Genomic DNA, 22,132 nt, shown 5'->3' with positions numbered 1-22,132 from the left:
GGAAATGTGAACTTGAAGCCATTATGAGATGCTATTACAAGCCCACCGGAATGGCTGAAATTAGAATGGCAGTACCAAATGAAGACAGAAAGGTGCATAAACATGAACTCTCATACACAGCTAACACCAGCATTAAATGGTGCAGCCACTCTGGAAAACGGGTTGGCTCCTTGGTGTTCACCCAAGAGAAATGCCCACATAGGTGTGCAAAAAAGACTTCCGTGGAACTGCTCATAGCAACTTGATTCATGTTTGCTCACCCTGGAAATGGCCTCGATGTCCATAGACATGGTCTACCCATAGAAGCACTGATCGGCAGTAAGCAAGACTGAATTGCTGATGCGTGTGCCAACATCAATGAATCTCAAATACGTCATGCTGAGCAGAGGAAGCCTGAATACAGGAGTGCAGGCCGTACGATTCCATGTGCATTAAGTGGCAGGACGGCCAAAGCTAATCTGTGGGCCTAGGAATTGAAATCGCGGTTGTAGGGATGAGGAGAGATTGCCTGGAAGGAGGAGAATTCTCTGGAGTCACGGCAACGTTCCACGTCCTGATTTGGGTGGTGGTTACATTTGTCAGAACACATCAAAGAATGAGTTCAGGTTCTGTTTGCTTCACTGCATGTAAGTTATATCTTGATTTTTAAAAAATGAATATTATACATCTAATATAATGGCATGTGTATATATGGAATGGAATATATATATACCACAGGCTAGGAAAGAACAGCTATGAGGGTTACATACCTCCATATAATGAAAGATTATGAAATCATTAGCTTATTTTCAAATCACATTTTTAACAACATGGTAAAACGTGCATTGTGTTAGGTCAGTTTTATGAAGGATATAAAATTGTATATTCAGGGGCGCCTGGGTGGCTCAGCGGTTGAGTGTCTGCCTTCGGCTCAGGGCGTGACCCCGGGGTCCTGGGATCGAGTCCCACATCAGGCTCCCGGCATGGAGCCTGCTTCTCCCTCTGCCTGTGTCTCTGCCTCATTCTCTGTGTCTCTCATGAATAAATAAGTAAAATCTTAAAACAAAATTGTATATTCAGTGTAATCCCAAACTGGAAAAAAAATAGCTGTTTCCTCAAGTCTAAGATGCTATTGATTTTGAAACTAAACACAGAATTTTAATAACTTTTCCTCTTTAGGGCTTCAGCCAAGCTTGAGTCCAAGCCCCCTTCATCTCCTTGGGCCTCTGCTCCAATATCAAGCCCTTGGAGACCACATCCACCCTCCTTCCCTATGTGGTATACAGGTGGCTTTATTGTTCTTCCCTCAAGAGAATGAGTCTTTCATGAGGATAGTGTCTCTGTCTTTCCACTAACTCTTCAGTTCTAGAACAGGCTCTGGCCTACAGCAGGTGCACAGTCGATGTGTGTTACTGTGGTTGTTTTTCTCATTCAGATTCTGAAGGTTCTTCTAAACCGCTCCAGGGAGTTGGCGTGCTCGGGGTAACTTCCCCCTGACATACTGTTTTTCATGCCCTCGAAACTTCTGTAAGATTGAGAACACCAATGTTTTCCCTGCTTTCCCTGGTTTGTTATTTTATAGCTTTGTGAGGTTTTTTTCATCATTTAAGTAGATTATGTGTAACTGGTTTATTGAGGAATCTCATCTTGTCAGGAATATAAAGAGAAACAATTTTATTTCTTCCAAACCCCAATCCAAGTAGGTTTGGATTGCCCAACCCCTTCCCACTAGGTAGGAGGTCGTTTAATGACATCTTGGCCAGATTCCAAGGTTTTCTTGTCATTTTTGTCTGTGGAACAGTCTCTTGGTGTTTAAGACTAAGCTCTGTTTATTTCTAAAGAATGTTCAGCTCAAACACAATGAGGCTTATCTCCTTCCTTCTCCCCAGGGCTGGTTAGAGCTTTCTGGGAGCCTGGTGGCTTGGAGGGGCTGTCCTGGCCTTCTCTCAACTGGACCTCACTCCACCTCTCCAGGCCACATTCACTCATGTGTCAGGGCAGCTCAGGGAAAGAGGGCACAGGGGAGCAGATGCTCACCCCACCTGGGTGGCCGCTGCCTCCTGCCCCCCTCGGCCCACCTCTGGTGGCTGACACCCCCGGGGGCAGTCACACTCACTGCTCTGATGCCCGATTTCTTCTGTGCTGCACCCTGAGAGCACCAGGTGGCTCATCCCCAAAATAGTGACCCAGGGCCCAGACCCCTTCCATTATATGAATCAGCCATCTGCACCCTGGGGTTTCCAAGGTCATCTTGACCATGAGCATTGATCAAATTGCAGAAGGGGAAAGAGCACAGAGGACCCCTCTCACCCAGCGGGAGAGGAAGCTTTTTGTTCCAGGAAGAAGAGAAAACAGGTTCAGTAAACACCCAGCTGGTCTGTGCAAGCCTTTGGTCCTAGTAAAATGGCTTGTCTAAGAAATCCCTTCGGGTGTGGGTGCTGATGGCTTGTCAGCAGCTGTCCCAGTTCAGAATATATGGTTTATTCATTGCCTTTTATTCTCATATTTGGGTCTTGGCTACAACAGGAAAAGCCCAGCTCAATATCCTGCTACAGTGTATACCTAGAAATTAAATAGCTTTTCTTGACAGGCAGAGGCCTCAGCAGATGTCCTGAGCCCAAGATGGCCATTGGAGATTTGTGGGCAAATTGCACGAGCCTTTCCTATCATTGAAAACGCTGAGATATGTCCTGAGAGAGAGGGCAGTTTCTTTCAGTTTTAATATGCTCGCTGGTGGGCATGCACAGCCCCCAGGTCTCACCACCTTTCACAGTTGTGAGGAGATGACTTCATTTCTGGTCTGAAGAAATGTCATTATTTTTGTTACTTTCAAATGCTTCTATACATACATCTGGTGGTGTGTGGTGTAGGTGTGTGTGCATGGTGTGTGAGTGGTGTGGATGGATGTGCGGTGTATGTGTGGTTGTGTGTGTGTGTGTGTGTGTGTGTGCACGTGCTGGCCATGGTGATCTCACCTTCTGTGCTTGGAACTGAAGGGGGAGGGTCCAGGACAAACCGGGGACCCAGCACACAGCCCACCTCACACCAGAGCAATGCCCACGGGTAAAGGGGAGAGACGAGATGGCACTTAGGAGGCAGACTAAGAGGAACCCAGGGCCCGGGTCAGGTTCCAGAAATGGCCCTACCTGCAGTGTGATGGTGGACCAGTCACTAACTCTGGCTCTGTTTGCTCACCCATCTGGCAGCACGGTAACACACCCAGTGTGGCAGGGGGTAGGAGGGTTCAGTGAGATGGAGGCGCGGGGCTGGCCCAGCACCGACCACAAAAGGGACACCCAGGAAATCCCAGCAGCTGTGCCTCCTGCTAAGGTCAGGGGCAAGATGTTGGATAGCAGGGAAGCCAGAGAACATCATTTGAGAAGCTCCAGAAACTGAAGGAAGAGGAGACAAAGTCTGAATCAAGGGCTGGACTGTCATGGGCCCCTGTCCCTGGGTCACGGACTCTGACACAGAGGTTGGCCTGCAGGAAGTTTCTGGGGAAGTGGTCTCCAGTCGACAGCGGTGGGGAGTGAAGGATGCAGGACTGGGCAGAGGGCCAAGCTGGGCTGTGTCATGGTCACTGGAGCCCCAGCCAGGGGTGCAGAGAGGGCGGGGGTGGGATGGCTCTCCGGGGTTGTGTGCAAAGAGCCCCGACTGAGAGGATTGGCCACCAATACCCCGGCACTGGGGCAGTGAGCCCGTCAGTCCTGGCAGGGAAGCCGGTCGCCCACTGCGTCTGTTCCTGGAGCAGAATGCCACCCTCTCTGGAGACACTCCAGGGGCCTGGGAGCAATCACCCGAGAAGGCCCACAAGCTCCTCCACGCTCAGTAAAATGATCAAAGAGAAACACTGCCAATCCCTCCTGTGTGGCCACGGTGACCTCGCAGTCAATATAAAGGAAACTCAGGACGGGAGCAGATGGCCCATATTCCCAAGGAGACGTTTAGCTGCTAGGATGCTTACTACACCATTTAACAATGACAAAAATTATAAACGAGCTGCATCCCGAAAACAAGGGGTGGTTGGGGTCAAGGGTGGCAAATCCAAGACAGGATGTTACTCATTTCAAAAAATGTCGTGGCGTTGGCATATTTTTGTCATGTATTGGGGGTGTAAAAAAATCCCCAAAACATGTTAATAAGGAGGATGCACAGTATGATCCCCTCTTGTAAAAGAGGAAACAGGACAACAGGATGTGGGGCCTGTTGGAAGTTCCAGTTTTCCTTGGCAGGTAGCCTGGGTGTCATGGCCCAAGACTGCCAGCTGTTGTGTTCCTGCTGTCCTTCTGGTCAACCACTGAACGTTTCCCCGAGCAGCTCCTCTGTTAGCCTGCCCCAGACTGGTTGCTGGGGACAGGCATGCCTCGGGCATCAGCTCTGCCCTCTAGGAGCCACGGTCTAGCCGGGGAGACCAGCGGAAGCTCACTGACATAGGACAGCTGTAAGGCTGGGCGTGGGGCAGTGGTTCATGGAGGGATTCTAAGAAGAGGAAATTTGACCCTGCTCTTCCCATGGGACTAAGAGCACGAGGGGAGGCAGGGGAAAGGCCTAGGGAGGGCAGCGGTGGGGACACAGGGCCAGGCAGACTGAGGGTCGTGGAGGAGAAGCCTTGGACGGCCTTGGTGAGGGAGCAGGTGGGGAGGAAGGGGAGAAGGCAAGGAAGGCGCCCAGGTTCCTGGCCTGGGGACCAGGCGGATAGAGCCAGCAACTGAGAGGGAGACTCAGTGGGCCCCGGGACGGAATTCCATCAGGCTGGGGACCTGGGAGCTCAAAGCAAAAGCGGGCATCTCGCGTAGTCACTGAGAATGCAGGCCCTGCTCCTACCCAGGCTCCTGGTCTCAAGCCTCCAAATGGGCCACACAGTAGGGTTGGCTGAGGACCTCAGCTCCGTGCCTCCACTGTGAGGCAGAACAGGCAGCTGGGTCCTCGCGAACCCCCAGGACGGGACAGGACGTCTGGGGCCAGTAGGGTACTACGTGTACTGTGTAGATTTTCACATAGCAGAGGACACTGGCTTGGCAACAAAGTAGCCAGTTGGCCAGTTGGGGGACAGGTTTAACTGCCCCGATCCTAAACCACCATCTGTCTTAGAGAAGCCATTGGTGGAAACCAGGGGGATGGAGGTGGGCATGGGGGCAAGGTCTTGGGGGGTAGGAGGAAGGGGCCACCCGGCTCGGAGTGCCCCACCCCGCATGCAACTCACCAAAGCAGCGATGCCTTTCCAAGGTCTGTACCTGTTACCAAGATTTTGGGAAACCTTAGAATTAATTTTTAAATTCATCTGATGGAAAAGATTAAGAAAACCTGAAGGAGGAGAACCCTCCTAGATAGGAATGTGAATTATAAAACCAAAATCACTTTTAAAAAAGGGTGGCAGAGGGAACTCAGAGGATCAAAGGATGATAGAAAACCTGGCCCTATAATAGGTAAGACCTTCAAATGTGATGAAAAAATGCACGTCAATGAGACAGAAAGAATTAACAGATGATCTCAGGATGTTTAAATATTTTGGGAAAAAGTCAGTTTAGAGCCTCACCTTGCACTCCATGCCAGGCTAATTCTAGAACCAATGGAAGACCTAAATTTTCAAACACTGAAAGAGGGGCACCCGGGTGGCTCAGTCAGTTAAGCGTCTGCCTTCTGCTCAGGTCATGGTCTCAAGGTCCTGGGATCCAGCCCCGTGTCTGGCTCCCCACTCCATGGGGAGTCTGCTTCCCCTCTCCTCCCCCTCTCCCTGCTCACGCTCTCACTCTCCCCCTCTCAAATAGATGCCCTCAAAACAATAAATAAAACACTGAAACCTCAAAAAATAAAACACTGAAAGAAACCACAAAGGATGTAGGTGTCTGCAGACCTGCCGAGGCCTGTCTCTTCTTAGACTAGCGGTACTGAGTGGGCAGGAGGCTCGGAGGGGGGTCTGTGATAGGAAATTGGTTTTGTAATAATGCTTGAATTGTCTCGGCCTTTTTCAGTCTATCTCATGGGTGCGCAATGGAATTTTTCAGAGGCTACGTGAGAAGCGATCTTGCAAGAGATTGAGTGCAGAAGCGGGTGTGCGACTCCAGCTGTCTTCCATTGAGCCAGGCTTCAAAGAAATTTGCAAAAAAAAAAAAAAAAAAAAAAAAAAGCAGAACAATGTCACTCTTCTGACTCGTTTTTTGTTTTGTTTTGTTCTGGGAAATAAGACAGTTTTCATTAAAATATGCTACTCGTGCTGTCATGTAATGAGTTTGCTTTCAAAATAATATTTTCAGACATTCTCCATTTTAACATGGTGAACATTGGTAAGTAAGATCTACCTAAGCAAAAGCTCTTTGGGGTCCTAAGTGATTTTCAACGGTGCAAAGGGACTGAGACCCAAAGGTTGGAGAACTGCTCTCGGTCCGCAGACATGTGGGCTGGGCCTGTTATACCCATCCGCAGACCCCCAGCACCCAGCACATCCACCCATGTAACAACCTGCCACAGGTGTATGGAGTGCCTACCACGTCGTGTTGTTACAGGTACGATGATACAGCCATGAGCCAAAGGGACAAAACCTATGTGTCTGCGTCGTGTTGTTGGGTTAGAGGCTAGTGGGCACTGTGCCCAACGAGAGTGGATCGGCTCTATAAGAAGTCAAAATTTCAATTAAGACACACACAAAGGTAGAAAACTGGACACATGGACAGCAAATATGACACACAACAGGTTAATATCTTTAATATATAACAAGCTCATACAAATTTATCAGACCCCGGTAGATAAGAGCAAATGACACGGACGATCCACAAAAGAGAAAATACAACTGCTTAACATGGAAAGATGTTCAACTTTGCTAGAAAGCAAAGAAATGCAAACTGAAACACAATGCTATGTTTCATATGTATCACTATTTCATTATTGTTTCAGATCAGCAAATATTTAGCCAGAGGATAATACTCAGAGCTGGCGAGATGGTACAGTGCCGTACATCCTGGCTGGCGGCAGTGTCGATGGATACAAACATCGCTGGAAACCAATCCGTCAGTATGTAACAAGAGGATCAGAGGTGTTCATATTAATTCAATAATCCCACCTCTGAGGATCTATCCTAAGGAAATAACTTGGCATCGGGGAAAAGCGTTATGCACGAAGACATTCTTCCATTTCTGATGGTGAGAAATTAGTAACGGCATGGGTGATCAACCACGGGCACTACTGTCCGTCTACGTGGTGGAGGACACAGCCATGTCAAACTGAAATTAGTAATAACGTGTGACAGGGGAAGTCCCCTGATACAAGTGAAAACACCTACACAATATTGCATCGTTACAGAAGGTAGTATCACCACTAAGTTGCAACAAAAAGAAGAAAAACCATGATGGATGGAGGGGGGAGGGGAGGGAAGGAAGGTAGGGGCCTGGCAGGAGAGCCACCAAAATGTTCAAATTTCACTTTCTCACTTTCTTATTCTCCCAAATTTCTAGAAGGTGTAGGTTTGCTTTGATAATGAAAAGACCCAGTACACGGTTACTCGCCCACGGAAAGGAGTTAGTGACGTTGCAGCTAGGGTCCCTCCCACCTCCTGCACCGCGGCTGCACTGTGCCAGCCACCACCACACCCCAGGTTAGGACCCCGAGAGACGCCACAGGGTCTCTGTCCACACAGCAGACCTGGCCTACACCCACTCCGATCCCTGGGCTGGCAAGCTACGCTGTTGACCAACAGGTGCTCTGCACTTCCTTCTGCGGAGTCCTGTCTCGTCTGCAGCTCTAAGCCCCCAGCTAATGCGTCCCAGGCACTGGGCATCTTCGTGTTTCTGCAAGGATCTCCTCCTCCTCCTCTTCCCACCCAAACTCCACTGCTGGCCGTGGCCCCCGGGCGTGTCCTCTTATACACCCGTAGGGCTCGCCCCCTTAAAGTAGCCTAAGTACGTGCCCAACTGTCCCTCACATTTCTCTCTCCTACGGGCCAAGCCGCCAGGACCGTGGTCACCCAGCAAGTGGTCGGTCATGCTTGACGGCAGGGGCCCACGCACCAGGAAAGTCATACCAGCACCTTCTGGGGGGGGGAGGGTGGTATGCACCCCTGTCATTACTGACTTATCATATACTTACCTGGGACCCATGAAACAGGTCTTTGCTTTTTTCTAGAAGTTGCTGAAATGCTTTAGGACATTATGTTAATCCCAAGGTCACGCTATGCGTTCGTTCGACCAGGAAGTCACTCCTTAGTCTAAATTCCATCCCAAATGATGCCCTGTTACGCCAGGAGGCTTACTTACCAGATGGGAGGGCAGGTAGACCGGAGAAACCACAATACAGCTCAAATGATGTCAACACCATGAAAAACATAAAACTTGCCCTCACATGCACTGTTTAACACTACTAACTGCCTGTCCTTTTTATAAATCATACCTTTTCTCTTAAATTTAGAGAAATTACAACCCAGAGTCTGTACAAAGCAGCTCCCCTCCCCCAGCTCCTTCTTCAGCTTGACCCTCCCCCACCCGCAGTCTGGCTCTGGACTGCATGGCGCTTGGGTCTCCTCCTCTTCCACTGGGACCTAGGGAGTCTTCACCAGGGCCACAGGGGATTCCCTGCATGTGGGGCTTCTTCTGAGTCGGATGGGGGGCAACCCCCTGAGCCTCCCATCTACTCACTTCCAAAGCTGCAGGAAGTGGTCCAGGTCACAGATGTGCAACAGCAGCAGCCCAGAGCCCCAAAACAAGCACCAACAACTGAAACACAAGTCAGCACGCCAAAGGGAGCTGGAGCAGCAGCCTGGGCCGGGCGAGACACCCCCGTCCAGAGGGCCGGGGCCGATAGGCAGCGAAGCCAGCCCGCCCCCCGCAGCTCAGGCCCTGCTGCACCCAGCTGCACAACTTAAAACGCTGGGCACACACAATGCAAGCATCATGCGACTTCCGAGTGCCGCGTGGGTAGGCCCAGGGGTCAGCGAGATGGCAGTTCCCACTCCACTTCCATGCTGGGTCTCCTGCCCTCGCCCGGGGCCCGTGGAAACCTTCACGATGCCTGCACCCGTTCATCTGCGGGCACCTCCATCCAGCAGGTGGACAGTAGACACTGAGCGCAAAGAGAAAGTGATCTGTACACCCCCCATTAAAGGTCCCACCCCCCAGAATGGTGGCCCCAATGTGTGTCCTCCCCCCCCCATTCATGCTTAATGAGCACCATGGTCCCACCTGAACAGCCGTGGCTGGAATCCAGGGGGGCCTGAAGCCTGTAGTCAGGCAGTTGTTCAGCAGGGCAATTGGGCTAACAGAGTTTACAATGAGTGGGTGGCAGTGGCCCACGAACCCCAGCAACCACTGAATATCCTTGACCTTGCAAGGCAGTGGCCGCTTCGAGAACGCAGTCACCTCCCCCAGCATCATCAAAACTCTTAGGAAGAAAGGACCCTAGGACCCAACCTCTGGGTATCCCAAGACACAGGTCTTCAGGTGGGTACAGAGGTTATCCTTCTGTGGTCAAGCCAGGACTATTCAGACAGGGTAGATGGACCCAGGGTGAAACACCCCATCTTCCCCCTGTGGTCCAGGCCATCATGTAAGTGCAGTTCGTTTGGCATTAAACATGGCGAGAGCATCGCGGTCCAAAGGGCTTGGCCAAGTCTCATTTAGAAAGTGATTTCTGAGCATCCCCTGTGAGGAACCAAAAGGCCATCCACCATAAGAGGTACAGCCCTGTCCCTCAGAATTAGGACCCAAGTGCCAGTTGTGTCCTGTCTCCACATTGGGACCAAGGTAGACTGCAGCTCTTTCCCCTTTACAAATGCCACCAAGGCCCAGTGGGACCATTGGGGGAAATACGCCTTCTGTAAGTGCTTCATGATGCATCCCAGAGGATTTGGGTCTCCAACTAGGAGTCTGTGTTTTCTTAGACCAAGGCTGGACACCTGATGGGACAGCCCAGGCATGGGGAGGGCATGCTACGCGGGGCTTTGGGGACCCGGAGGTGGTGTAGGTGCCTGAAGGGGCTAAGGTGAAAGCCAGATATCACCTGAATGGAGATGGGAACAGGTCTCAAGCTAGACAGGCCTATCGCCAAGTGATATGGGGCAAAGAGGAGGGGGGTGATGGATGGCACACACCGGCTGGTGGTGGTTCCCACTAGGGGGCCCAGGGGTGCAGAGTGAACCACTGGTGCCTTCCCCTTAACCCGCTGCAGGCCTCAGGCAGAGATGTACATGAACTTGCTCCCTGTGGTGGCTCGATGGAACTGTGCAGCGATCCAAAGTCACAATGACCTCCTGCGGCAGGCAAGTTCCAGATTCCCAGGATGCCCAGCGCTATCAGAACACTGGCAACTAAAGCTCAGCATTCCTGGAGGTGCATCCTCTGGGGGCTTCTCCATCGAGTGGCATTTGCGGTCTTTCCCGGGGGCAACAACGGGACATACTGACTGTGTTCACGTGCAGAGCGAAGCCTTCCTGCCGGAAGTGCTGACACTAGCCTCCCAGCAGTGAACACCTGGCCACAGCAGCAGGGTCGAGGCCCTGCCTGTCTGCTATCTCCAGGCCTGGCAGGGCTGGTGATCACCTACGGTGCAAAGCCAGACTCCCCTCCCCAGGTCCCCCAAACAAGCGACCAGCCTGGCCTAAGTGGCTCCCCTCTTATTGTCAGAGGGGAGCTGCCACGGGGGGGGGGGGGGGGGGGCGGGGGGGAGTGCGTGCCTGGCCAGAGTGGAGGAAGAAGGTCCGTGAACCTAGTCAGGCTGGGAGAGTTCAGCCCAAGTGATCCGCAACAGGCTGTGGAGTCACCGTGACCCAGCGGCAGAGTGGCGGTCACCAGGAGAGCTGGGGCTGCAAGCAGGAGAGGGACACATGCACTGTAGGTACAAAGCTAGCACAGACGACTGGGAAGCCAGGTGGGTGACAGGGAGCCCAAGGGCGATGAAGGACGGTCTCCTTATGGAACAGGTCTGGAGAGGCAGGAGGGAATGTCTTCAGACAGGGGAGATGCTGTCGTATGGATATTTCTTCTACGTAGCAAAGGGTGGATGCTGTCTGCGTGGCTGCAGAGGCGACCCGGCTGGTGGCCGATTCTTAGAGGTCCCGAGCTCGGGTGGGCAGAGCCGGCGCCGGACTGGTCCCGCTGGAGGCTGGATGCACCGGGCAGGGCCCCGAGCCGGTGGCAGCCAGCTGGCGGCACAGCATCTGCCGCTCGCGCACCGCCCGATTGGAGGCACAAGTCTTCCGGATTTGGGCGCGCCGCGCATGCCGCAGGGGAGACTTGTAGGTTCTTCGCAACTCGGCCAGGAAGCCCTGATAGTCGTTTCGCAAGGGGCTGTCGGGCTGCATGTGGGGGATCGCCCACTTCTCTGCCTCCCCAGTCAGCCGGGACACGAGGAACGCCACTCGCTCGGCCTCCCCGGGGAAGCGCGAGGCCTGGAAGATCATGAACCTGTCCATTTGCATCAAGAACCCCGCCAGCTGGCCGGGGTCTCCGGAAAAGGGCTCGGGCAGAGAGGTCGGGGGCGTGGTCATGGGTCGGGTCCCGTTGGAGGTGATGGCTGAGATGGGCGGGGTGATCTGCAGCGCCCCAGGGATGCGGGCCCTGGTGCGCAGCAGGGTCAGCTCTGCCATCACGCTCTCCAGCATGTTGGTGAGGTTGGCCTTCTCCGCCCGCAGGGTGGAGGCCTCCCGCCGGAGCGCCGAGTTGGTGAGGCGCAGGGAGGTCAGGGTGTCGATGACGTCATCCATCTGGGCATTGGTGGACGCTGCGGGGGCCGGGCCTTCGGCTTTTGAGGTCTGGGGTTGCACCATGGTGGCGGGAGGTCAGCCAAAGGCCGGGGCTGGAGGGCGCGAGGGGTCACGGGGAACCGGAGCACCTGGGCTGCTGGAAGTGGGGAGACCCCGGCTGCAACCAGGGAGAGGCCGGGAAGACCCAACCACACGGGCGGGGCGGGCGGGGCGGACGGGGCGGCCGGGGCCCGCCGGGGGTGCAGGCCCCGCGGGACGCCGATTCCGGGGGCCGGGGGCGGCTCCTTTATCGCAAACCCCACGGGCCCAGGGCGGGCTGCACCGGGGGCTGGGCTGCTCCTGCAGGAGGAAAAGAGGTTTTCAGAAACGCCAGGGCTGCGCGGGGAGGGGGAGGGGGAGGGGGCGGGGGGAGGGGGAGGGGAGGCGGGAGGGAGAGGGAGGGGGCGGGGAGGGGAGGCCACGGGAGCGGGAGCGGGAGCGGGCGGCGGCGCCCGGGCCCCGAGCCCCCTCCCCGCGCGGGCCCCGCGCCCACCTGGCGCAGAACAAAGGGCGGCTGCACCTGCGGCGGCGCGCGTACCTGGCTCTCCGCGGCTCCCTCCGCGGCTCCCTCCGCGGCTCCGTCTGCCGCGCCGGCCGCGACCAAGATGGCCCGATCGGGGGACGCGGGCGGGCGGGCCGATGAGTCACGGCGGCGGCGGCCCGCGGAACTGCTTCCCGGTCAGGTCAGGCCGGGGCGGCGGCAGCGGCGGCGGCGGGAAGCGGGAGGCGGCCTCGGGCGGGAGCGCGAGCGGGCCCCGGGGCCGGGGTCGCGGCGGAGGGAAGGGCGGGTCGCGGGCGGCCGCGGGGCGGGCGGGGCGGGCGCGGCGGCGGCGGCGGAGGCGGCGGGCGGGCCTCGCGCCGGCCCCGCTGGTTGCCATGGAGACCGCCCGCTCCCGCGTGCGCGGCGGCGGCCGAAGCCCCGCCCCGGAAGTGGCGCGCGCAGCCCCGCCTCCCAGGGCGGCCTCGGCGTCCGTCCGCAGCAGCCAATCAGCGACGCCCGGCGTTGCTCCTATTTTCTTAGGGGAGATGCGTTCGCGTTGTCGTGCATCTTCCCGAGGCTGCGAGCCAAGCTCTTTTTGGATACGTTCTAATCGTATTTTCTTTAATGAAACATGCTCTTCATATTGTAACTGGAATACAAGTTCAATGTAATGCATATTCATTGTAGCAAATTTTGATGCCAGAGAAGTTTTTTCCCCCCTCTAAAATTTTTATTTATTCACGAGAGACACCCAGAGAGAGGCAGAGACACAGGCAGAGGGAGGAGCAGACTCCGTGCAGGGAGCCCAATGCGGGACTCGATCCTAGGACCCTGGGGTCACGCCCTGAGCCGAGGGCAGATGCCCAGCCGCTGAGCCCCGCCCAGGCGTCCCTAACGCCAGAGAATCTTTAAGAAGCAACTTTGTATCACTCAAGAGTCCCTCCACCTGAAGAGCACAAAGAGTAATATTTTTGTAGTTCCACCCGGTCATTTTCCTTCCATATATTCTGTGACAAAATACTAATTTTTGTACCTTACGAAACTTTTGTGACTCTGATAGCACACTGAATTTTGAGCATTTTCGCATTAATTTCAAAAGCCTGATTTTCAGGTATTGCCTTGTGTCCCACTGAAATCGCACGCCATGCCCCTTTTGATGCGTCCCTATCTTAATTCCTTGTGAAGTTCTATGAACCTTACTTGTATATAAATCCCAGCCCTTCCTCTGCCAAGTTCTCCAGGGTAATTGCCTCGGAGTCAAGTTTCTGGGATGAAGAGTATGAGGATCTGGATGCTTTTCCCCGCTCGACCCCGTGAAGCGGCTTCTGGGTGGTCAGTCCCAGGCTGGGGCATGGCCAGAGAGAAAAGACATTCACCATGCCAGTCTTTGGAGAACATGTCTTCCAGGAGGCTGAACCACTGGCAGCCCCTGCATTCCTCAGGCAATCCTGGGACAGAGTCACTTCTCTCACACCTTTCCAGTTCTTGTTTGTATAAAATGGGAATTGGCACCTGAGGGTGTCAGTACTTGAAGAGGATAGGATAGTCTAGCAGTGCTCACAACTGTGTGCACCCCATTATGCCAAAGAGTGCACATTTCGTGACCAGATGAAAACTTCTAGGACATAAGGGAAGAGAGGTGTTTCTTTTCTTTTTTTTAAGATTTTATTTATTTATTCATGAGAGATACACAGAGAGAGGCAGAGACACAGACAGAGGGAGAAATAGGCTCATGCAGGGAGCCCGATGTGGGACTCGATCCAAGGACTCCAGGATCATGCCCTGAGCCGGAGGGAGGTGCTCAACTGCTGAGCCACCCAGGCGTCCCAAGAGAGGTGTTTCTTTAAACAACCTCCAAAGGAGAGGGGGCAGGAGCTGCATTCATCTCCACTGAGGTCAGTGCAGAAACTGACTTGGACCCCATTAGCCCTCCCACTTCTTCCAAACACACACAGGAATCCCCGTCTGCTCCTTTGAATCACCCCATAAATCTCTCTGCCTCAGCATCAGGGTTGTACGTCACCATATCCCTGAACACTATACATATGAGGGAAGCATCTGTGACAATCTTAGGTGTGGTTGACACTATAAATCCTAAATTTCCAGGTGCATTGAATATAAGGTGCACTGTCATTTCAGAAATGATGAAACATGAATTTAAAGAAACATGTAATTTATTTGTATTTCACGTTATTTCAAATAGGATATAAAGTGGCATCACATAAAAACAGTGAAATGAAAATCAATAGAGTTTTAAAAATAAGAGAAGCAGGGGCAGAGTATTTGGCTTCTGACCCAGACAATCTGTGGTTCACCCTCTGAGATAGCTCTCTCTGCTCCAAACGGAACAATGATAAACTGTACAAAGAAAGTGTTGAGAGGATCTGACTGGGCTCAAAAACAAGATGAACTCCACTGTGGTCCAAAAATACAAACTGCTGAGTTTTAACAAAGCCATAGGCCTGCTGGTCGCTAGGTCCTGAGGCATAATGGGGACATAAAGCTGGCAACAGTATCAGGCTTTTTCTTTGAAGCCAGGGGAAAGAGGGGGTCACTTGTATGTCAGAAAGCAGTCTGAAAAATCTGCTTTGACCATTTCATGGGGGCGACAGCTTCTATGAAGGTGTAACCCTGGGACAAGGAAGAGCACACAATATCATGAATCTCAAGCCCCCTGGCTTGGCAAGTAGACCCTGAGGGCCAGGAAGTGTGAAGCGCCACCACCAATATAAAACATGTTCTGGGGATCCCTGGGTGGCGCAGCGGTTTGGCGCCTGCCTTTGGCCCAGGGCGCGATCCTGGAGACCCAGGATCGAATCCCACGTCGGGCTCCCGGTGCATGGAGCCTGCTTCTCCCTCTGCCTGTGTCTCTGCCTCTCTCTCTCTCTCTCTGTGTGACTATCATAAATTAAAAAACAAAACAAAACAAAACAAAACAAAAAAACATGTTCTGTACTATGGACCAGGCACCACGGGAGCAGCCCCAAACTGCTAGACTGAGGAGGAAGGGGGCTCTAGAGGATAGGAGGGTTGTGTACACAGAGAATACACACACTCAGAAGGTGAAAGATAGCATTTTATCCCAAAATGAATCTAAAACTCAAAACTAAAGCCCGTGAAGACATCTAATGCTAAGGATAATGGCCACTAAAATTAATAATCATAATATAAATTAACTCCAGGTGAAATTAAAATAATAGAACAGTCTAAAAAAAGACTTTAAAGGAAGCGTATTTAGGATCCTCTATAAGGCTACGAAGTAATAACACTTGTAAAAAGAACAGACATGATGTGGGGGGCGGGTAGGTCGGGGTCAGGAAGGCAAAAATGTAATGAGATGAGGTGGCAATGAAAAAGTACCTTTTAAAAGGCAATAAAGTCAACTTCCAGTTCCAGGAAGATGGAGTTAGTTCAGTCTTCCTTATTCTTTGAGCAAAACACAACAGAAAAGAACTAAAAAAGGAAAAGAGAGAGACTTTAAAAAGTGGAGAGAGAAAGGCAGATTGGCTAGGTTGTTCAGGACCCAAGGACTCACAGCAGTGAGTTCCTTGAGTATTCTTTTGCATCATACATTGCAGAGCCAGAGAACCTGGCAACCTGGAAGTGCCAGTGGGTACAGACAGAAATCTCCCCTCAAAAGCCTGCTCTTTCAAGCCAAAGAACCAAGAAAGCTACAGCCTAAGAAGGTAAAAACTTTTAGACAATACTCAAACTCTCAAAAGTCAAAGACAAAGAATCTGAAAGTAGCAAGAGAGAAGCAAGTGATTTTGTATGAAGTGTCATCAATAAAATAAACATCTGGTTTCTCATCAGAAACCATGGAAGCCAGAAGGCAGTGGGAGGAAAAATTCAAAACACTGAAAGAAAAGACTGTCAACCAAGAATTCTATATTCAGCAAAACCAGCTTTCAAAAATGAAGGAAAAATTGGGACACTCCCAAGTAAATAGAACTGGAGACCATTCGTCACCAGCAGACCTGTTCTATGAAAAATAACAAAGCGGGGTCTCAAAAATATATAAAATAAACAAAGAAATTAAAAATTGTACATTAGAAAATAACTTTCATATTTCAAAATAACTATTTCATTAAAATTGTACATTAGACGGCAGCCCGGGTGGCTCAGCGGTTTAGCGCCGCCTTTGGCCCAGAGCATGATCCTGGAGAACAGGGATCGAGTCCCATGTCGGGCTCCCTGCGTGGAGCCTGCTTCTCCCTCTGCCTGTGTCTCTGCCTCTCTCTCTCTCTCTCTGCGTCTCTCATGAATAAATAAATAAATAAATCTTAAAAAAAGAAAAAAATTGTACATTAGAAAATAACTATTTCTTTTTTTTTTTTTTTTTTTTTTAATTTTTATTTATTTATGATAGTTACACAGAGAGAGAGAGAGGCGCAGAGACATAGGCAGAGGGAGAAGCAGGCTCCATGCACCGGGAGCCCGACGTGGGATTCGATCCTGGGTCTCCAGGATCGCGCCCTGAGCCAAAGGCAGGCGCCAAACCGCTGCGCCACCCAGGGATCCCGAAAATAACTATTTCATAACTATTTCAGAAGGCAGTAGTGGAGGAATAGAGAAACAAAAAAATAGAACATACAGAAAACAAATCGGCAGATGTAAATCCTACCCTATCATCAATACATTAAATGTAAATGAATTAAACACTCCCATTGAAAGGTCAAGATTGGCAAAATGGATTGTTTTTTAACAATTGATCCAATTCAAGGCTGTCTATGAAAGGCACATTTTCAATTGAAAGACACAAATTAAGTTGAAAGTAAATGAATAGGAAATGATATATCCTTCAAATTAGCCAAAAAAGAACTGGATTGGCTCTACTAACATCAAACAAAACAGACTTTAAGGCAAAAATTGTTACTAGAGAAAAAGAAGGAGACTTTGTAGTGGTAAAAAGATCAATCCACTGAGACAACAAGTATGAACACATATGCACTTAACAATAGATAGAGTCTACTGCTTCAAGCCTTATCTACAAATGTCTAGCAATCAAGAATGTATAGTCTGGGAGCACCTGGAGGGCTCAGCCGGTTAAGTGTCTGCCTTTGGCTCAGGTCATGATCCCAGGGTCCTGGGATAGAGCCCCACTTTGGGCTAGCTGCTCAGCAGGAGCCCACTTCTCTCTCTGCCCCTCCCCCTGCTCTTGCACTCTGCCTCTCTCTCTGATAAATAAATAAAATCTTTTTTAAAAAATGAATATATAGTCTAAACCAGTGAGATTGAATTTAAAGTCCAGAAATAAACCCTAATATTTATAGTTAATCATTTTCAAAAAGAGGACCAAAGTATAGTCATTCCTGAGCAAACTAGCTATCCATAGCAAAGAATTAAGCCAGACTCCCTACCTCACACCCGATACAAAAATTAGCTCAAAATGGATCAAAGACCAAGCAAGAGTTAAAACTACCAAGGTCTTTGAGGAAAACCTAGTGATAAATCTTTGTAATCTTGGGTCGTGCAATGGCATCTTAGATATGACATCAAAGTACAAGTGACAACAGAAAAAAAAAGGTAAATGGCATTTTTCCCAAATTAAAAACTTTTTGTTTCTTTTTTTTTTTAAGATTTTATTTATTTATTCATGAGAGACACAGAAAGAGAGAGGCAGAGACACAGGCAGAGGGAGAAGCAGGCTCCATGCAGGGAGCCCGATGTGGGACTCGATCCTAGGTCTCCATGATCAGGCCCTGGACCAAAGGTGGCGCTAATCCGCTGAGCCACCCAGGCTGCCTAACTTTTGTGTTTCAAAAGATTCTATCAAGAAAGTGAAAAGATAACCTACAGAATGGGAGAAAATATTTGCAAATCATATATCTGATAAGGGTCTGATATTCAGAATATATAAAAAATTCTTATAACTCAATGATTAAAAGACATCTCAATTTCTTAAATGAACAAAATAGTTGAGCAGACATTTCTCCAAAGATTTACAAATGGCCCATAAACACATGAAAAGATGTCAAACATTAGTCTTTAGGGAAATGCAACTCAGAACCACAACAAGTTATCACTGTACACCCCCTCTTTCTGCTATAATTAAAAAGATAGTAACAAATGCTGGTGAAGATATGGAAAAGTTGGAACCCTCATCCACTGCCGGCAGGAATGTAAAATGGTGCAGCTACCATAAAACAGTTGGGCAGCTCCTCCAAAAGTGAAACATAGAATTTCCACATAACCCAGAAATCCCATTCCTAGGCATGTGCCCAAGATAATTGAGAACATGGATCTACACAAACACTTGAAAATAAATGTTTGTAGAAGCATTATTCATATTTTTAAAAATGTAACCAACCCACACATCTACCGATTGATGAATAGATAAATGTGGTGTCATGGTAAAACGGAATATTGATTAGCCATACAAAGGAAAGAAATATGATCCGTGCCACAACATGGATGAACCTTGACAGCATTACCCTGAGTGAAAGAAGTTAGATACAAGGACCATATGTGTATGATGGTATTTATGTGAAATGCCCACAACAGGCAAATCCATAGAGATGGAAAGGTGAGTAGTGGTTGCTAGGGTCTTGGAAGAGGAAGGGAATGGGGCGTGACTGTAATGGAAACACAGTTCCTCTTTGGGCTGATGAAAATGTTCTGGAGATAGTGTTGATGGTTGTGCAACATTGTAAATATACTAAAACCCACTAAACTGCATTCTTTTTAAAAGAATGTGAATTATTACATGTGAATTATATCTCAAAAAACTCAAGGGCATCTGCCTTCGGCTCAGATCATGATCCCGGGGTCCTGGGATTGAGCCCCAAATCCGGCTCCCTGCTCAGTGGAGAGCATGCTGCTCCCTCTCCTGATCTTCTACTGTGCTCTCTCTCCCCCTGTCAAATAAATAAATAAATAAATAAATAAATAAATAAATAAACCTTTTAGAAAATCAATTGCTATTCATGATCAAACTCACAGAAGAAAATGAGCAGAGAGGAACTTCCTCAAGTTGATAGAGAGCATCTTCAAAAACTCTATCACTAACTTTATGCTTCATGGTCAAAGACCGAATGCTTTCCCCTCAAGATTGAGAGCAAGACAAAGATGTCCCCTCTTGCCACTTTTATTTAACATTGTGCTGAAAGCAATGCCCATAGCCAGAGCAATGAAGCAAAAAAAATTTTAAAAATGGAAATAAAATACATGCAGATTGAAAAGGAATAAATAAAACTGTCACTATTTCCAGTTGGCATGATTGTCTACATAGAAAATCCTAAGGCATTTGTCAAAAACAACAGCTACTTCCTGGAACTAACAAGTGGGATCAGCAAGGTCATGAGACACAAGATGAATGCACAAAAATCAATTTTATTTGTATAAACTACCAATGAGCACATAGACAGCAACATTAAAAATATAATACCATGTACAATCACTCAAAATTACTCAGGTGTAAATCTAACAAGATATGTACAGGATTTGAATGCAGAAAACAAATACCAAAAAAATTTTTTTTCCAAAAATTTTTTAAAACCTTAAATAGAGAAAGAACCCCACTGTGACATGGTTTGGAGGAATCCACATACTAAAGATGTAATTTCTCCCCCACATTGACATACAGGTTTGATGCAGTGTCTATCAAAGCCCAAGCAAGATTTTTTTTGTAGATCTGGAGAAGATTGTTCTAAAATGTATATGGAAAGGCAAAGGGACGAGAATGACTAAAACCATTTTGAGAAATAATAAAGTAGGGAGGAATCCATCTCCCTGCTTTCAAGAATCATTACATAGCTATAGACTGTGTTATACTGGTGGAGGGATAGATGCATAGATCAATGGAACAGAACAGAGAAACCAGAAGCAGACCCATACAAATATGCCCAACTGATTTTTTGACAAGCATGCAAAAGCAATCCAATGAAGGAAACATAACCTTTTCAGCAAATGGTGATGGACTGATTGAACATTCATAAATATATTTTTTTAAAAAGAACTTCAATCTAAGCCTCTCATCTGCTATACAAATGATCAAAAGTGGATTGCAGACAAATCTAAAACATGAAATGATAAAACTTAAAACATATACATATGATAAAAATCCTTGCAGTGTGGGGCTAGCAAATAAGTCTTAGATTTGACACCAAAAGCATGGCCCATACAAGGAAAAATTGATAAATTGGACTCTCACAATTTAAAACTTGTTCTCTATAAAGGACTCTGTTAAAAGGAGGAAAACACAAGGTAGAGATGGGAGAAAATATTTGCAAACCATATTCTACCAAAGGACTAGGATTTAGAACATATAAAGAATTCTCAAAATTGAACTAAAATAGCCAACAATCCAATTATAAAATGGGCTGAAGGCATGAGAGACACTTTACCTGAGAAGATATGCAGCTGGCAAGCAAACAAGTGAACAACTGTCTACCATCATTACCCATTAAGGAAATGAAAGTTAAAACCATAATGAGTTATCATTGCACACCTATTAAAATGGATAATCTTAAAAACAATGACAACGCCAAAAGCCAGCGAGGATGCAGAGGAACTAAACACGTTGCTGATGGGAATGTAAAATGGTACAGCCACTCTGGAAAAGTTTGGCAATTAAAAAAGAAAAACAAAACTAAATGTGCACCTGTCATACAACTCAGCGATTGCCCTCTGGGTGTTTATCCCAAAGAAATGAAAACTTCAGGAGGCATTAGGGTGGATGGGAAGTGGGTGTGGCTGTAGAGGACCACAGGAGCACCTTCTGCGTCTTATCTCTATCAGTGTCCATATCCTGGTTGTGATGTGGCCCTACGGTTTTGCAAGATGTTGCCATTGGGGGAAACTGAGTAAAGAGCACACCAGGTCCGTCTGCATCGTTTCTTACAACTGCATGGGAAGTGCGCTTTGGTGGGGAGGACATCCCCGATAGTTGAGTTAGAAAGGCCTTTCTGATACCTTCAAGTGGGATGTCGGGCTGGCTCTGGATGCGATTCTGGAGTTGCAGGGAGAGGTCCGTTGAAAAGTCAGTAGGAGATGATCCAAAGCTAGGGAGAGAGCATGAACAGAAATGAGAAGAGTGTCCGGAATTGTGCAGTCCACAGTTTAGGTGCATAGAAAAGGAGGAGGAGCCTGGTGAAGAGTGACCCAAAGGATGGGAAGGATCTCAGAAGCCAAGAATTGACTTCAGGGAGGAGGAGGGGTGGCCAGCCACGTCAAAGTCTGTGCGTGGGCAGGATCACCGTGCAGACTGGGTTGCTGTGGAGAGCAAAACAAGTCGCTCAAGATAATTAAACCAACGCGTTTTCTGAACCATCATGTATAGTCCAACAAATTAGTTTATTGTCCTGATGGACCTATAATTTTGGCCATGTTGCTGATACTTCCTAAAGCACACTTTTTTCTTGAATGTGGTCTTACTGTTCTTCATTTTGTCATAAAATCACTTGGACTCTTACTCCAAGTTGCATTCTGTGGTTGTAAATTTAAACAATCTGACATCTTCAATTAACTCTCCCTTGCGGACTCTATAATTAAGAAAATCCACTTCCTACAGGAACTAAAGTACCAGGTAAGCTCAGAAAAAACTCTAGTAAGTGGAGAATATTTTCAATTCTCTTCTTTCTTTATTTTTTAAAATATTTTATTTATTTATTCATGAGAGATGCAGAGAGAGAGGCAGAGACAAAGGCAGAGGGAGAAGGCTCCCTGCAGGGAGCTCGATGTGGGACTTGATCCCAGGACCCTGGGGTCATGCCCTGGGCCAAAGGCAGATGCTCAACCACTGAGCCCTCAGGTGCTCCCTTTATTCTTTATTGAAACATGTAATATTCCAGCTCAACTATGTCCATGGGTTCAGTCATGTTTACTCCATTTGGGGTACTATTCTGCAACAAATATTTTTATAAGCCAAAACTTGACCCCCTCAACATTTCTTTGCTATTTTTGAACGTTTTTTAAAAAATTAAATTTAGATGCTGCAAAATTGTAGA

General features: G+C 48.9%; 1 protein-coding gene and 1 long non-coding RNA gene across 2 annotated transcripts in view; both read right to left on the bottom strand.

Moving 5' to 3' along the window:
- Positions 1 to 6,656: 6,656 nt before the first annotated feature.
- Positions 6,657 to 12,393, bottom strand: RTL6 (retrotransposon Gag like 6). Its single transcript, XM_077914166.1, has 2 exons — positions 12,243 to 12,393; positions 6,657 to 12,004 (listed from the first exon to the last, which is right to left on the bottom strand). Exon 2 carries the CDS (start codon positions 11,726 to 11,728, stop codon positions 11,009 to 11,011), a length of 720 nt encoding a protein of 239 aa, XP_077770292.1. The 5' UTR covers positions 11,729 to 12,004; positions 12,243 to 12,393; the 3' UTR covers positions 6,657 to 11,008.
- Positions 12,394 to 19,562: 7,169 nt separating this feature from the next.
- The window catches only part of LOC144323556 (uncharacterized), a 45,049-nt gene continuing 42,479 nt past the window's right edge, over positions 19,563 to 22,132 (bottom strand). Inside the window, exon 7 of the long non-coding RNA XR_013388952.1 lies at positions 19,563 to 21,187. This is a non-coding gene — a long non-coding RNA (uncharacterized LOC144323556). The remainder of the gene's footprint in view (positions 21,188 to 22,132) is intronic.

Source organism: Canis aureus, chromosome 11 (genome assembly GCF_053574225.1).
Source record: "Canis aureus isolate CA01 chromosome 11, VMU_Caureus_v.1.0, whole genome shotgun sequence".
Classification (NCBI taxonomy): domain Eukaryota; kingdom Metazoa; phylum Chordata; class Mammalia; order Carnivora; family Canidae; genus Canis; species Canis aureus.
This window is presented reverse-complemented; position numbering and strand designations above follow the sequence as displayed.